The 16,885-nt window shown below is 43.6% G+C and overlaps 1 protein-coding gene across 3 annotated transcripts in view; it reads right to left on the bottom strand.

The window, feature by feature from the left end:
• Positions 1–16,885, bottom strand: part of epha8 (eph receptor A8) — a 306,232-nt gene that overhangs the window by 85,091 nt on the left and 204,256 nt on the right. For all 3 annotated transcript variants that reach the window (XM_052039035.1, XM_052039034.1, XM_052039032.1), the window contains 4 exons: positions 14,820–14,887; positions 11,881–12,006; positions 11,419–11,604; positions 4,693–4,754 (listed from right to left, as the gene is read on the bottom strand). In XM_052039035.1, the coding sequence (XP_051894995.1) occupies positions 4,693–4,754; positions 11,419–11,604; positions 11,881–12,006; positions 14,820–14,887 (442 nt within the window). The remainder of the gene's footprint in view (positions 1–4,692; positions 4,755–11,418; positions 11,605–11,880; positions 12,007–14,819; positions 14,888–16,885) is intronic.

The raw sequence follows: 16,885 nt of genomic DNA, 5'->3' as shown, positions 1-16,885 counted from the left end.
CTCGGTGGGCAACTCAAGACACATACTTTATATTGTCAAATATTATGGAATGTTACATAAAAAGCCCTGGGAAGAAGCCAGTGACTGCAATATTGGAATGCAATGAGTAAGAGAAACAACAGCAACAAGAGGTCAAACCCTTGGCAAGAAGATTCCAACATTAATTTGCAGCGATGGATTCTCTCCTTCCTCTCAATCTCTGCTCATCTTATAAGGTGTTGTTCTCTCAATTTCAGCTTGTGATACTGTTGGATTACTTGCAGATTTTATTTTTATTCCTTGGTGCTATTAGAACTGTCACCGTTTCTGGGCTTTCACTGTCACTGATGTGCTTCTACATCTACAAAGAGGTGCGACGCAAAATCCAATCTAGGTTGGGACATTGTCATTAATTTACAGTTTTCACAAGCAGATGTGCGAGATACAGTTCTTGAAACACAATTATTTGTCATGGATTGTACAAGTGGAAGTAGAACTAAATCCAAGAATTAAGTATTAAATATTCTGTATTAAATGGAATTTAATCCAAGAAATACGAGACGTACTGCAAAAAACAGGATATTGACCGGTGTGATTGAAAAAAGGGACCTTGGATCTATAGATCCAAGATATCTATAGATCCTTACAAGTAGCAGAACAGGTCAACAGATGGTTAAAATGGACAATGAATTCTTTCCTTTACCAGCTAAGGTTATATGATTGAACTCTATGCAATAGTAGTTAGGCCACAGTTTGAGTATTGCATATATTTCTGGTCACCACATGACAGGAAAGATGTGATTGCAAAAATCAGGGAGCAGAGATTTAAAATAATGGATAGAAGGAATGGGGGGAGTGGAGGAAAGATCTTTTTTCACCCACAGGATGGTGGGGATTTAGAATTTACTGTCTAAGAGGATGGTCGAGGCAGAAACCCGAATCAGACTTAAACAGTGCCTGGATGTTCCATACTTCCTGATGACGGGAAAGGAATTTTCCCTGTTACCTTGTTTCATCATATTGCCATCAACACCGCCAGATTCTACTACTCATCTACCCACAACAGGCAATTTATGGAGGCCAATTAACCTACCAATCTGCACGCCTTTGGGATCTGGGAGGGAATGGAGCATCTGGAGGAAACCCGTGTGGCCACAGGGAAAACATCTGAACTCCACAGAGACAGAACTTGGGGCCAGGATCGAACCTGGGTCTCTGGCGCTGTGAGGCAGCAGCTGTACCAACTGCATCACTGTGTCACCCAAGGGAATTGTCGTGAGAAGGAACAATGACACTGTTCTCAACCACAGATAAAGTCTCACGCAGCAAGTGATATTAAAGAATGGCTGGTATCTGGTATAGTTGTTGAAGAAAGGTTGAAGGATACTGACAGCTCCGAAAGCTCATTCCTCACCATGACGGCCTCACCGCCCTCCGCTTCTTTCTTAACCAGAGACAGAACCAGTCCCCTTCCACTAACACTCTCCTCCACCTGGCTGAACTTGTCCTCACCCTTAACGACATCACTTTCGATTCCTCTCATTTTCCACTGACCAAGGGCGTAGCTATGGGCACTCGCATGGGCCCCAGCTATGCCTGCCTCTTCATTGGCTATGTTGAACCATCTCTATTCCAAGACTACTTCGGCCCCGTTCCTCAACTCTTTCTCCGCTATATCGACGACTGCATTGGTGCCACCTCTTGTACCTGTGCGGAACTTGAGAGCTTCATAAATTTTGCCACAAATTTTCACCCTGCTCTCCAGTTCACTCAGACTATCTCTGACACGTCTTTCTCCTCTCTCGATCTTTCCATCTCCATCTCAGGAGATTCCTTATCCACTGACATCTTCTGCAAACCCACTGACGCCCACAGCGACCTCGATTACAGCTCCTCCCACCCTGTCTCTTGCAAAGACACGATCCCTTCTTCTCAATTTCTCCGTCTCTACAGCATTTGTTCCCATGATGAGGCTTTTCACTCCAGGACATCCGAGATGTCCAACTTCTTTACCAACTGTGGCTTCCCTCCTACTGTGGTCAAGAGAGCCCCACCCACATCTCTGCCATTTCCCGCACCTCTGCTCTCACCCCCACCCCTCACAGAGCTACCAAGGATAGGGTCCCCCTTGTCTTCATTTTTCATCCCACCAACCTATGTATCCAACACATCATTCTCCACCACTTCTGCCATCTCCAACAGGACCCCACCACCAAGCATATCTTCCCCTCCCCACCCTTTCTGCCTTTTGCAGGGACCACTCTCTCCGCGATTCCCTGCTTCACTCTTCTCCCCCCCACCCATCCCGCTCCCACCCCGGGAACTTTCTACTGCCCCCGCCAGAGGTGTAACACCTTCCCCGACACCATCTCCATCACCTCCATCCAGGGACCCAAACAGTTCTTTCAGGTAAGACAGAGATTCACCTGCACCTCCCTTAATATCACCTACTGCATTCGGTGCTCCAAGTGTGGCCTCCTCTACATTGGTGAGACCAAACGCAGACTAGGTGACCGTTTCGCAGAACACCTGCGTTCTATCTGTAACCGCGATCTGCATCTCCCCGTTGCCAGTCGCTTCAACTCCCCCTCCCACACTATCACTGATATGTCAGTCCTCGGCCTCCTCCACTGCCAGGAGAATTCCAAGCGCAAACTGGAGGAACAGCTCCTCATTTTCTGTCTTGGAACCTTGCAGCCTAATGGCATGAACACTGAATTCTCCCACTGTAAGTAATCCCCACCCCCCTTCCCCACACCCCACACCAACCGCACCTCTTCTTTTCTTCCCTTTCCTAGCCTCTCTTTTTTCTACCCCCTTTTTTCCTCCTTACCTGTGACCCATCCCCCGGTGGATCTGCTCTCCCCTCCTCCCCCACACCTGCCCATCACTATCTCTGACCTGCATCTACCTATCACCACCCTGTGCCCACCCCACCTCCCCTCTTTTGTCCACTTATCACTGCTCTGCTTTTCCCTCCTATATATCGGGCTTCCCCTTTTCCTATCTTCAGTCCTGAAGAAGGGTCCTGACTCGAAATGTTGACCGCCTACTTTTCTCCACGGATGCTGTCCGGCCTGCTGAGTTCCTCCAGCATCATCATGTTTTTCATCTAAATTCCAGCATCTGCAGTCCTTTGTTTCTCTTGTATCTGTTTCCCTTTCTCTTCCCCCCCTAGGTCCCTGGATGGAGGTGATGGAGTTGGTGTAGGGGCAGGTGTTGCACCTATGGTGGGAGCAGTGGAAAGTTCCCAGGGATGGGTGGGGGGGAGAGGAGTGAACTAGCAAGTCGTGAAGAGAGCGGTCTCTGCAAAAGGCAGAAGGGGGTGGGGAGGGGCAGATATAGTTGGTGGTGGGGTCCCGTTGGAGATGGCGGAAGTGGCAGAGAATGATGTGTTGGATGCATAGGCTGATAGGATGAAATATGAGGACAAGGGGGACCCTATCCCTACTGGGTCTGGGATAGCAGAGGTGCGGGAAATGGCAGAGATGTGAGTGCGAGCTCTCTTATGAGATGTGAGTGCAACCACAGTAGGGAGGAAGCTCTCAGGTTCAGGGGTTGGGTTTGCCAGGCAATTGAGCTTAGATCCAGATGAACCAGCTCAGATCCATGGTCCCGTTGAAGGGTGGCAACCCAAAGTTTCAACTGTCCATTTCCCTCCACAGATGCTGCCTGACCCACTGAGTTCTTCCAGCATCTTGTGTGTTGCTCCATCTGCAGTCTCTTGTGTCTCCAGCTCAGATCCAACTTGTCCTGGTCTATTCACAGAATTCCAGTAGAAATGAAAACCTGGCCCTGTCCATCCCACACTACTTGAACTGCACCTTCTCCTGGGAGCCTGGCTGGGTGGGATGGCTATGAAGACAGAGATCGAGACTATCCAGCCTCACTCACTGGTGGCAGGTGTACAGACACAGGAGTTCGCCAGTGGAAGAACACATAACAAAGTGGGAATAAACGCACAGTAATCAGTCACACAAAATACAACATTTTCTCGTAATTAAATTCTGTATGAATGAAATGAAAATATCATTGCAATTTCAAGGTGTATTGCTATTGTGTATTTATGAGGTATTGGCTGAAAGCACAGCAAAATATATAAATCACATTTTAATAACATTTTCTTATTACCACTGAATATAACATTTCCGCAGGATGTCTTGATTTAGCTTTTCCTTCCACTGACGTTTTCATTTGACTTTTAGTGTGAGTGGGCAGAAATATAATGTTATTTGCTATTATTTCCAGGGTTAGGTCCTTTGCTGGTAATAGGTAGATTTAGTTTTAAAATAAAATTTGAGTCACATTTTGAACTGTGTGCATAACATCTGATCCACAGTCACATTATAAATGGCAGTGTTTGTAAAATCTAATTTAGAACAAAAGATTTAAGCGTGACCGTTATGAAATATAGCCCTACTTCACTTGAGTGCTTCATTGAATAAACTCACTGAAGAAGTAAACTTATTTATAAGGAGGAGAGAAATCTGAAAAATAATTGAATCAGTCAGAAAATTGATTTGCTACTCATTTGGAATATTCTCCCTACTTTTAATTTAGCTCCAAGGAGTAGTAATCTCTGAAGCTACCTAACTGAAGTATTCAGCAGAGCAATCAATGTGAACAGGTGTTTAGGAGCTGTATTTTCTAAAATGAAAAATATAAATTCCAGTTGGTTTAATATTCTGCTGAGTTTAAGTGCATTGAACTTACCCTCAAAAATGAATCCAGCGATCCATTCTCCATGTAGTCTGTAACAATCATCACCGGTTTGCCTGCAAATGAGAGAGCCAGAAAGTAAAGCAAGCTTTTGTACCATCTTGGACACAGACTTATCCTACAGTCGGTGGTGATACATCGGGAAAGAGGAAATAAAAGTAGAAGATTGTGGAAATACTCAGAAATCACTTGTCCATTCTCCCTTCTCCTTCTGGCTTCACCTCCTGTCACCAGGTGAAAGTCTGGGCGTGTGCCCGAGTATCTGGATTACGAGGTTGTAAATTCATTGACAAATCAGATGCCCAGTATCTGAGACCCTGCATCAATGAGGCAATGCCAGACCCTTGCCGGTTTTGCTGTTGTGAAATGTGGCTCAGGCAGAGACATCACACAGCTTCAAAGCTTCCCGTCTTCTTTGTGATTGTGCGGGGCTCCTCTGTAGACAGTTAGAAACAGCTGCCCGGCAACACTACTTGGATACAGAGTGAGGTGTGCCAAAGTCAGTGGGAAAGATTAAGGAGAACTTAACGTACAAACTGGGAAATTTGTGAGCAGAAGTACAGCGTGTGTCATCTAGTTAAAGTGTAAGAGGAGAGCACGTGTCATGTTCATGAACAAGGTATGGAATATAATCCATGGATATGGTCCTGCAAATACACAGAGTTCATTTCAATTATCAGAGCTGGTTCTGCACACTGGGAAGGGAACAGATGAAGACTTCTTAAGCTTGAAGGAAATCCATCAATGTTTCCACAGAACAACGCCTTGATTGAAGAGACTGGTTTATACAGTCGGGTGACCTAGAATTATTTCACTAGGAATTGAGGAGGTGAATTTGTTAACACACAAATGTGAGTTGTTAGCCCTGAGAGGGAAATGGTTCACAGAGGAATTCTAAATAAGGGGATAGAAACTTAGAACCCAATTTACAAGGGGAAGAGTAAACTTATGAAAGAAATAATTAGAGAAGTGTGCAAATATTGTCTCAGATACTGGAGATGCAAAGGAAAATTGAGGTATTTAAAAAGGATTGCAAACATGATATGTACAGGGAAATGGAGGAAACTATGATACTTTTGCCATTGTGTAATTTTTCTCATGAAGTGTAAGCAGATGTAACTTGGGCTGAGAAGCAGCATGAAAACCATGGCAGTAAGCTTCAAAGAATGACCAGCTTCAACAGGTCTAGTTACGTCTCCCTTGCATTTTTGTCAAGCTTACTGTGATTGCTCCTACACGACATGAACCAGAGCAGTTCAAAAAAAAGGGTCACCAACACTTCTCTTGGTCAATAAATAGTTGTCTTACCACCATTGCCAACGTCATGAACATTTAAAAATCAGGAGGTGAGGAGATTCCTGAGGAATGCTGATCATGACTGTAAATTTATTACAACATCATAAGCTATCCAGGGTAAATCATTCCTCCTGAGCTGAGAGGCAATTAACTAAAGTGATGGAAACGCAATTCCTCACAAAATGTTGGCTGACAGCTTGTTAACAGTTGTTGAAGTCAGATGGAAAATCAGAGGAAGATTAAATCTGAAGTCAGATATTTTTCTCCAGTTGGTGTTAAATTTCAAACAGATGCCCAGGTGGAATATCAGTGAAGTACTGGGAGTCTAGTGCCTCCTGCCTTATATTGAGATCAGCATCAGAGACCACACAACTTAAGTAGCAGGACGGTTTTGGTATTGGTATTGGTTTATTATTGTCACTTGTACCGAGGTACAGTGAAAAACTTGCTTGCGTACCGATTCTACAGGTCAATTCATTACACAGTGCAGTTACAGTGGGTTAGTACAGAGTGTGTTGATGTTTGCCAAGGTTGGTTGAGATTGAGGCTGATACTGTGAGTGAATATGATCATATACATAAGAGCAATGAGGAAGAATTTTCTACGTCTCTGCACCAATCCAAAGTTATCTTCTATTCACTATCAGGTGCAAAATGTGGATGATTAAAACCAGGACTAGGCACATCAGCCGCTCTATTGCATGTGCATTGCTTAGTGGAGCTCCAAACTCAGTAATCAATGATGTAATGGCATTGATGTGCAGACCTAGATCTGGAGCCTTGCCATCCATTCATTAATTTCATGGGAACAACACTCTGCATTTCATTCACAAATAAAGAACAAGTTTGCAATCACCCAGATTGACTGTGCTGTCTAAATAAAAGGAGCCTGTCCTAATCCTGCATTTGATGGTGAGTATTTCATTTGTACTTTGACTAATTGACCCATTATGTATTCAAGCCAGACGCTTTGGTTTTGAGCAGCGAAGATATGTTTACTGCAGGACATAACTTTGATCAGTTCTTATGAATGAAATGAAGGAAACGGTTCCCAGAAAATGAATGAGTGATGAGATCACAGCTAATGAAAGCGCATCGATAGCATCTCATTAATGACTGATTTTGTGTGGGTCAATACTAATGTTATTTCACGGAAAGAAATAAAGCCAATTTATTTGCAATTAAGTGTACCACTGTTTCCTGCATGAAGGGTAAAGGTTGTAGAACAACATGCTCTAGATTGGGTCAAGTCCCGAAACTTCAGCAGTAATTGGGTCAGACATTGGGAGGAAGGGTCCTGTCTCAGGGCTGGACATGTTGTACCTGAGAACCAACTTGATCTTCTAAGAGGAAAGGGCAGATCCAGAGCAAAGCTTTGCTCTGGAGCAAATCGTTGGCAAGGCCAGATTTAGAGTTCTGTGTGCAGTCCTGGTCACCCTGCTATAGGAAAGATGTCATTAAGCTGGAGGTGGTGCAAAAAAGATTTACGAGGATGTTATGGGGACTGGAGGGTTTGGGTTATAAGAAAAGGCTGGATAGGCTGGGGCTTTTTTCCCTGGAGTGGATGAGGCTGAGGGGTGACTTCATAGAGGTTAATAAAATCATGAAGGACAAAGATAAGGTGAATAGCCAAAGTCTTTTCCCCAGGGTAGGGAAGTCCAAACTAGAGGGCAAAGGTTTAAAATGAGAGGGGAAAGATTTAAAAGGGACCTGAGGGGCAACTTTTTCACACAGAGGGTGGTGGGTATTTGGAACGAGCAGCCACAGCAAGTGATAAAGGCGGGTACAATTACAATGTTTAAAAGATTTTTCGACCTACGTGGATAGCAAAGGCTTGGAAGAATATAGGCCAGATGCAGGCAAATGGGACTAGCTCAGTTAGGTGACTTGGTTAGCATGGATGAGTTAGGCTGAAAGGCCTGTTTCTCTGCTGGATAATTCTAGGATTCTATGTCTAATAATTTTATAATTCTCGGATTCTGTTGGGAAAGCGAGAACTGATTTGAGCAGTTTCAACTCCTTGAAATGTGACTGCAGACAGACTGATTCAGCTACTGGATAAATTAGGCTGAAATGGCTCATGGACAAATATTGTTCAATGTTTAATTGCAAGAAAGAGTGAATGCGATTGATGATCTGCTGTTTTTATGAGGTATTCAGAAAGGATGCAGTAGTTAAACCAAACTGCACGGTGAAAGTAAAGGGCTGATGTACTAAAATACACCATAGATTACAGACACTTAAGCGATAGTCTTCTGATTTTGGATGATTACCGCAAGCACATATTAAGTATTTTGGGTTTGTTATTTCCACCATTACATTAAAATCAGTCATAGAGTCATACAACATGGAAAAAGACCCTTCGGCCCAACTCGTCCTTGCCGACTGTGTTGTCCACCAAGCTAGTCCCACCTGCCCGTGTTTGGCCCATAGCCCTCTAAACCTCTCCTATCCATGTACTTATCTAAATGGCTTTTAAATGTTGCTAATATGCCCGCTTCAACCACTATTTCTGGCAGCTCATTCCAAATACGCACCACCCTTTGCATGAAGAAGCTGCCCCTGATGTTTCTTTTAAACCTCCCGCCTCCGATCTCTGATCTTAAAGCTATGCCCTCTTGTTTTCAGCACCCCCTTATCCTAATTCTAACATGCATTGTTGGCAGATTCAGTGAGGTCACAAGAGACGAAAATAATAAAACAGAAAATGCTGGAAAATCTCAGAAGTTCAGGCATCATTTGTGTGAAGACAGTTAATGCTTCAGGCTGAAGACTCTTCACCAGAACTGATAAAGGTTCTTCAACCTTAAATGTTAACTCTGTTCCTGTTTCCACAGATGCTGCCTTATCTGCTCAGTGTTTCAAGTATTTTCTGTTTTTATTTATGATTTTCAGTATCTGCATTTTTTAAAAAAATTCTTTCCACAAGAGAAAATATTGGACTGAAGTCCCTGTGGAAGCGCCAGGAGTTTGGTATGAAACTGCTGGCATTCCCCAGATTAAGTGCCATCAAGGTCAGGATTCTCACATGTGAGAGAGTCTAAGACAACTGACCACTTTTCACCAGACTGTGCTGTGACTGCCCATGGAGACCTGGCAGAGGGTCAGCCTGCAGTGCTGCTGGGAGATCTGTCTGTGGGACCCAACAGGGACAATCCCAATCTTGTGGGAACAAGAGATGAAAGGTGTATGTTTAAGCATTATGTCATTGACAATTTTTTCGATGAATTAAATGATTTTAATTGTTTAAAACTACTTTTGCATTTTAGTTTAGTTTATCTCTCTTGGATTTTTAATAATTTAAAAAATTCATTGTGTGATTGAAACAGTTTTTGAATAGCAGAAGCATTTAGAAAGACGCATAGCAATTGACAGGTCTGACAGCCAGCTAAGTCAGGGGCTTGCCGTCAAAGCTTTATCAGCGTGCTCTGGTCCCTCCGATCCTGGTCACCATGTAGGACCTGGCTATAAGGTTCAGGACAGACTGTGAGAAGGGGACGGATCTACAAAAGGTAACTCTGCACTTTCGATAAAAGTCAAGTATTGAGCATTGGGGGCTCATGCTACAAGGAAATTCTGGGCCACTACCTCTGGAGAACGTAATGGACCAATACTAAATTCCCTTACAACAACATTTAACAATTTTATGAGAATTCTGTGGTCTATTAGATACATTCAGGCTTATTCAGGTCCTGAATAGACCTGAAAAGAGATCATTCAGGTCTATGCTGGAGTCATTGAAAGAAATAAGCAGCTTGGCTCTCTTCCCACCTTTTTTCCTGTATTTATATAATTCCTTTCTCAAACGTACCATTGAATCTGCTTCCATCAACCACCCCACCACCCCCAAGCAAACCATGAAGGATCACATCAACCCACTGCATTGAAAAGTCTCATCTCCCTCTTGGTCTTTAGCCAATAACTGTAACAGGAGGTCATATGCTGAGACTTCTGTCTGTACCTACCAAGGCATGTTAGGCAGTCGCAGTGCAGTGGGCAACCACTTTGTCCCTGGGCCCAGCATGATGAGATTCAATGGCACACAGGGTGCAAGGGTTAGTGTACGACTGAGTAGGACTTTCCCCAGCCAAGGCTTTCCGCTCGCTGGGGAATGTGCAAACAAAACCAAGGGAGCCAACTCTGGGTCTGGTGAGCAAGGAGGCGGCAAGGGGAAGATCAGATCAATGAGTAGAGGGGTTGTGGTGAAGGTCGGCTGCTGGGGATTGCTGCTGAGATGGGCTGCAAACATCGGTCAGGGTTTGAGGTCAATGTGGATGCTGTAGAAGGGGTCTTTGATCAGCCTGGAGTTGCCCAACACAGAAACAGGCCTTTCAGTCCACTAAGTCTGTGCTGACCATCAGACACCCAGTTACACTAATCCTAGACTAATACCATTTTATCTCCCCCCACAGCCCCATCCCGTCAACTGCCTCCAATCATCTACACACTAGAGGCAATTCATAGTGGCTAATTAAACAACAGCCAGCGTGTCTTTGGAATAAGGGAGAAAACCAGAGGTAGAACGAGTAAACTCCATACAGACAGCACCCAGCATCAGGATTGAACTTGGGTCACTGGAGCTGTGAGACACCACCGTGCTGCCCATAGAGGTGTTGATGGTCAATGTCAGCTGTTTGGGTGGTTGGCTTGGGTTGGATCAAGTGATCAGTGAGTGAGAGTGGGAGGTTTAGCTAGGGAGATGATCTTGGCTGGGGTTTGGGGGTGTTACCATCACTGAAGCTCGGGACCCTGAATAGAAGCAAGTAAATAAATCACTTAACGGGCCATATTAGTTTGGGTTTCCAGTACTGGGATGGAACCTGCCCAAGGAGTTCCACTTTAACTCACACAGAAGCTAACCACCAGCATTTTGGACTCCGACTTCTGTACAAGTGACCATAGGAACAACTCATACCCCATGGAAAATCCCAGATGCAGTGCCCAGATGAGTTGGCTGCTGTTGAGTGCCTCTGTGCACATCTGGGGTTCTCTATACCACATGAATGAAGCCCCCAACTTTCATTAAAGTGTTCCCTTTCATGGAAATTGGGTTACATAGCACACAAGAACATACCGTAATACCTGAACCAATTTCCAAGCCATGATGTTTGGTAACTTTAAACTTGTCCTCACCCAGATTACCTGAACCGTTCACTTATCAAAAGTTCCTAAGTTGTCAAAGTCCCACAAATGATCAAAATAACATCAATATTTCTGAGTATTTATCAAATTATGTGAAATGGCTCAGGGTTTGCCCAGAGGTACCCTGTAAATTCACTGCAGCTTTGGTCTAACATGGGAGCCACTCCAAGGAAACTCTGGGCTGATAAATTTATTGCCAACAAAGCAGATATTACAGTTAAGTACAGTCATTATAGAGAAGAGTAATAGCTATCCTTGAAACTACTGCCATTTCAGTACTCACTTCGAGTTACAACTCCTTCCAGACGGATGATGTTGGGATGATCAAATTGTCCCATGATACTGGCCTCACTCAGGAAGTCCCGCCTCTGTTTTTCTGTGTATCCTGCTTTGAGAGTTTTTAAAGCCACAGGGATCTCTCGTTTTGCCGGCAATTTCAGACGACCGTAGCACACTTCACCGAATTCACCTGTATAACAGCAAAGTAATGAAAGCAAAGGCCCAAATCTCATGGATTCCAAGGGGTAAACACTTGCTTTGGATTTTGGTGCTAAGTGAACAATATTGGCTTGATATTCAGTCCTACTGAAATCAACAGAAGTGACACAACACATTAATGTCCTCAAAAGAACTGAATCAGGAGTATAAAACCTGCCCTGTCATGACCTGAGAATAAGTAATCACAGAAGCCTCTGCAATGATCATATCTATTGCTAAAAGAGAAAAAAACAAATGAATTTCTCACCTGAGCCAATAACTTTCTCGATTTTTATTCGTGATGCCTCTATTTCTCGGGCAAATTCTCGGACTGCTTGACCTGGGTCTTCGTAGGTGTGAGGGTCGACATAAATCTTTGGGTCTGGGAATCTGACTGTTAAAGCAACAACACAACAGTTTTTGTGACACTATTTCAAACATGATCGCAAGATATGAATTAGTCACGTTTAGACTGAATATCAGCATATCTTCGACAGGGTCCTATACCAATGTGGAAAATATAATAAATATGGCTGGGAATTTGACATTCAGTTAAACTTTAAAAGAAGAGAGACTTGGATAGCAAATCCTTAAAAGGAGCTAAGAGATGAATGAATGCAGACATAAGATATCTTTATTAGTCATTTGTACATCAAAACACACAGTGAATCACATTTTTTTTTGCATAGAGGGTTTTGGGGGCAGCCCACAAGAGTCACCATGCTTCCCATGCGGACATAGCATGCCCACAACTTCCTAACCCGTACGTCTTTGGAATGTGGGAGGAAACCTGAGCACCCAGAGGAAACCCACCGAGACACGGGGAGAACATGGGGCGGCACGGTAGTGTAGCGGTTAGCGCGACGCTATTACAGTGCCAGCGATCGGGGTTCGATTCCCGTCACTGCCTGTAAGGAGTTTGTACGTTCTCCCCGTGTCTGCGTGGGTTTCCTCCGGGTGCTCCGGTTTCCTCCCACATTCCAAAGACATACGGGTAGGTTAAAATGGGTTTAAAACGGGCGGCGCGGACTCGTTGGGCCGGAAGGGCCTGTTACCACACTGTAAATAAAAAAAATATACAAACTCCTTACAGACAGCAACCGGAATTGAACCCAGGTCACCGGCATTGTAAAGCATTATGCTAACCGCTACACTACTGTGCCTGCCTTTATAAACTTTATAAACAGCAGCTTAACATACAACATATTGCACCTCACAGATCAGTTTGTTATCATTAGCCTTTACTACCCTCTCTCCACTGGCATCTCTGCTACCTGTGTCAATCAGTCTCTCCTGGTCTCCATCCTATCACACACAATCCCTCTTGTTCTCTCCCCCCCCTCCACTTTATCTGCAACTTATTTTTTTCACCTTTAATTTCTCCCAGTTCTGATGGAAGATCATCAACCTGAAGAGATGGTAGATGTTACCTCACTTGTTGTGTATCCCTGAAACCCCCATCAACTTGTGCTGAACATTGACCAGAAACATAAATGAAGAAGACAAATAAGTATCATGGCTGAGAAGAAGAGATCAGAGGCTGGCAACTGGCTCACCTCTGGACTCCACAAAGCAATGGCCAAGGAGCAGAGATATATTGGCAAATTGGATGATGTGTGACTTGGAGAGGAGCACAGGTGGTAGTGATCCACTGCACTCAGTGCCCTCCTTGATGACTGAGGTTGTGGATTTGGGAGATGTTTTTGGAGTACCTTTGGTGAATTCTTGCAGTGAGGTTTGAAGATGATACCTGTTACAGTTATTGTGTACCGTTGGTGAAGAAAACGAATGCTCAGCATGCTGGGTGGGGGTGCCGAACATTCCTGCTTTATCATTGGGTTTTGTGAGTATTATTGGAGCTGGATTAATCCAATAATCCAACAGCATAGGAAGGACTGCAATGGTTCAAGAGTCCACTCATCACCATCTTCTCAAAGATAGTTAGAAGAGGACAGTGAATGCTGAACTTATCAGTGGTGCCAAATTCCTATAAATTGATTAAAAGAAAACCAGTCAGTTTTTGCACATATTGTAATTTAAATATGGGACTTTCCTGACTAACACTGCTGGATACGTCCTGCTTCTGTTTATGCTGAACAGTTTGTCTATCAGTCACTGAATATTTCTTAGGTTTTCACACAGATTTAAAAGGGATCAAATGAATAAGAGCTAAAAATATTGTCCATTGTTTGGATGCACTATAATGTCACTTGGGAAAAGTTTATTTAGGAGTTATAATGTGCTACCAAGCCACAAATGTGGGATACAAACCAGGTCACAGTGCAGTTGCCTCTCCTCCCTATAGAATGGGTGCTTGGACCAAGGTCCTACCTGCGAGCTCCATAGACATAAAACATCCTCTAATAGTATTTGAATAAGGACCTGCAATTCCTTTATTGTCTTGGCCAATATTGGACTCTGTCTTTACCTCCTATTGTCTTGGTGTAGCAGCCAGCATAATCAAAGACCCCACCCACGCAGGGCATTCTCTCTTCTCTCCTCTTCCATCAGGTAGAAGATACAGGAGCCTGAGGGCACGTACCACCAGACTTAAGGACAGCTTCTACCCCACTGTGATAAGACTATTGAACGGTTCCCTTATACAATGAGATGGACTATGACCTCACGATCTACCTTGTTGTGACCTTGCACCTTATTGAACTGCACTTTCTCTGTAGCTGTGACACTTTACTCTGTACTGTTATTGTTTTTACCTGTACTACCTCAATGCACTCTGTACTAACTCAATGTAACTGCACTGTGTAATGAATTGACCTGTACGATCAGTTTGTAAGACAAGCTTTTCACTGTACCTCGGTACAAGTGACAATAATAAACCAATACCAATACCAATTTATTTCTTGCTTAATCAGTGGTACTCTGACCAAACTACTTGGATAGTGATTCATTTGGTGTGTGTGGGATAACCTGTGTGAAAATTAATTGTTGTACATACCCCACATCCCCAAAACGTGGTGGTAGCTTAAATGGCTACTGTAAATTATTCCGAGTGAAGGTAGGTAGAGAGAATGGGTTGCAGGGAAATAAGGAGGGAGGGATTGGACTGATGGCATGTTACTGTTGGGAGCTGGCATGGACCTAATGGATCAAATTCCCTCCCCCTGTGTCATAGGTAGGAAGACAGCGATACTATATAGAAGATATTTCATTCTCCTTGAACTAATTGAATATTACTGCTGTACTTACGGTGTCCATTTTGGTAATACATCTTCTCTTCATCAGGATCCTGAAACGCTTTACTGTACCCACACCTCCTGTAAGAAAAAAATAACCCACATTACAGTGGAGCAAGAGGGACCTTCCGTTTAGAGCAGTGTTTGATCAGTAACACAGTCCACAGGGTTATTATCTAGTCCTTATGTGACTCTTACATGGCATGGACTTCATGTCTAGACTAGCTATTAATGTGCCCTCAACTTAGTAACTTCTTGTAAAGGCTTTCTTCAAAGTTGGATCTGTGGTTTGTATTGGTTGAACACAGGACAGAATAGATTACTGACCATCACAGAACCTGTCAAATTAGAATTTCAAAAGAATTATTTCGCTTGCTACGGATGCTGCCTGACCCACTGAGTGTTTTCAACACTTTCTGTTTTTAGTTCATATTTCCAGCATCTGTGTTTGTTTTATTTTCACTGAAATTGTCATTTCCCTTGGTTCTCATTCTACTGAACAAAGCAATCTTCTATCTTTGCTGAATTCTATGTCAGTCAGTTTATGTCAATTGACAGCAGAAAATTACAATGTCTGATTAAAAAAATATGCAATTTATTGGAGTAATCTTTTGGAAACACTCAACAGGTCAGGTAGAATCTGTAGCAAGAGAAATCGAGTCAACTGACCTATTAGTGCTGACAAAAGGCCATTGTCCTGAAATGTTAACTTTGTTTCTCATCCCAAAGATTCTGCCTGACCTGCCAAGGTTGTTGAGAACTTTCGCAAGAACACAAGAAAATAGGAGCAGGAATAGACCACTTGGCCCCTCATTCCCGCCCCACCAGTCAATATGATCATGGCTGATCAGTGTGGCCTCAACTCCTCTTCTGTGCCAGTTCCCCATAACCCTCAATTCCTCGATCTTTCAAATACTTCTTCATCTCCACATTAAACACATCTAACGATCCAGACGCCATCACTCTTTACAGCAGAAAATTCCAGAGATTCACCACCAAGAAATTTCTCAGCAGCTCAGTTTTAAATGACAGGCCCCTTATTTTGTAGATATGTAGCTTAGTGAACATCACCAATAGCCTGTCCTAGTCCAAGCACGTAGACATCATGGCCAAGAAATCTCACCAGTGTCTCTTCTTCCTCAGGAGGCTAAAGAAATTTGGCATGTCCCTTTTGACACTCACCAACTTTTATCAATGCACCATTGAAAGCATCCTATCAGGATGCATCATGGCTTGGTACGGCAACTGCTCTGCCCGGGACCGCAAGGAACTGCAAAGAGTTGTGGACACAGCCCAGCGCGTCACGGAAACCGGCCTCCCCTCCGTGGAATCTGTCTATGCCTCCCGCTGCCTTGGTGAAGCAGCCAGCATAATCAGGGACCCCACCCACCCGGGTCATTCTCTCTTCTCCCCTCTCCCATCAGGTAGAAGATACAGGAGCCTGAGGGCACATAACACCAGGCTCAAGGACAGCTTCTATCCCACTGTGATAAGACTACTGAACCGTTCTGTTATACATTGAGATGGACTCTTGACCTCACAACCTACCTTGTTTGACCTTGCACCTTATTGTCTACCTGCAATGCACTTCTCTGTAGCTGTGACACTTTACTCTGTATTCTGTTATTGTTTTTACCCTGTACTACCTCAATGCATTCTGTACTACCTCAAAGCACTGTGTAAGGAATTGATCTGTACGAACGGTATGCAAGAGAAGTTTTTCACTGTACCTCGGTACAAGTGACAAGAATAAATGAATACCAATACCAATACCCTCGTGTTTGTATCTTTATTTCAGGTTTCCAGCATTTGCATTTTTCTGATCTTCAATTTTTGATAACTACTTGGCTCCACTCCAGAAAATGACCTTAAAATGTATGAATGTACCGAAATAAACCCTCAAAAACAGCTCTTTTCAACTATGTCTCCATATGGATGTACATTCCCACATATTCAGTGCAATATAACACCCCGGTTTGTTCCTCTTCCTGACTGCTGGTGTTAAAGACCACAGTGAGGTATGATGATGCACTCCTAAGATTGAAAGTGCTTGTCATGGAGTTAGAATGATAAACTTGG

Source organism: Pristis pectinata, chromosome 26 (genome assembly GCF_009764475.1).
Source record: "Pristis pectinata isolate sPriPec2 chromosome 26, sPriPec2.1.pri, whole genome shotgun sequence".
Classification (NCBI taxonomy): domain Eukaryota; kingdom Metazoa; phylum Chordata; class Chondrichthyes; order Rhinopristiformes; family Pristidae; genus Pristis; species Pristis pectinata.
The sequence above is the reverse complement of the archived record's forward strand: the minus strand, read 5'-3'. Positions and strand labels throughout refer to the sequence as shown.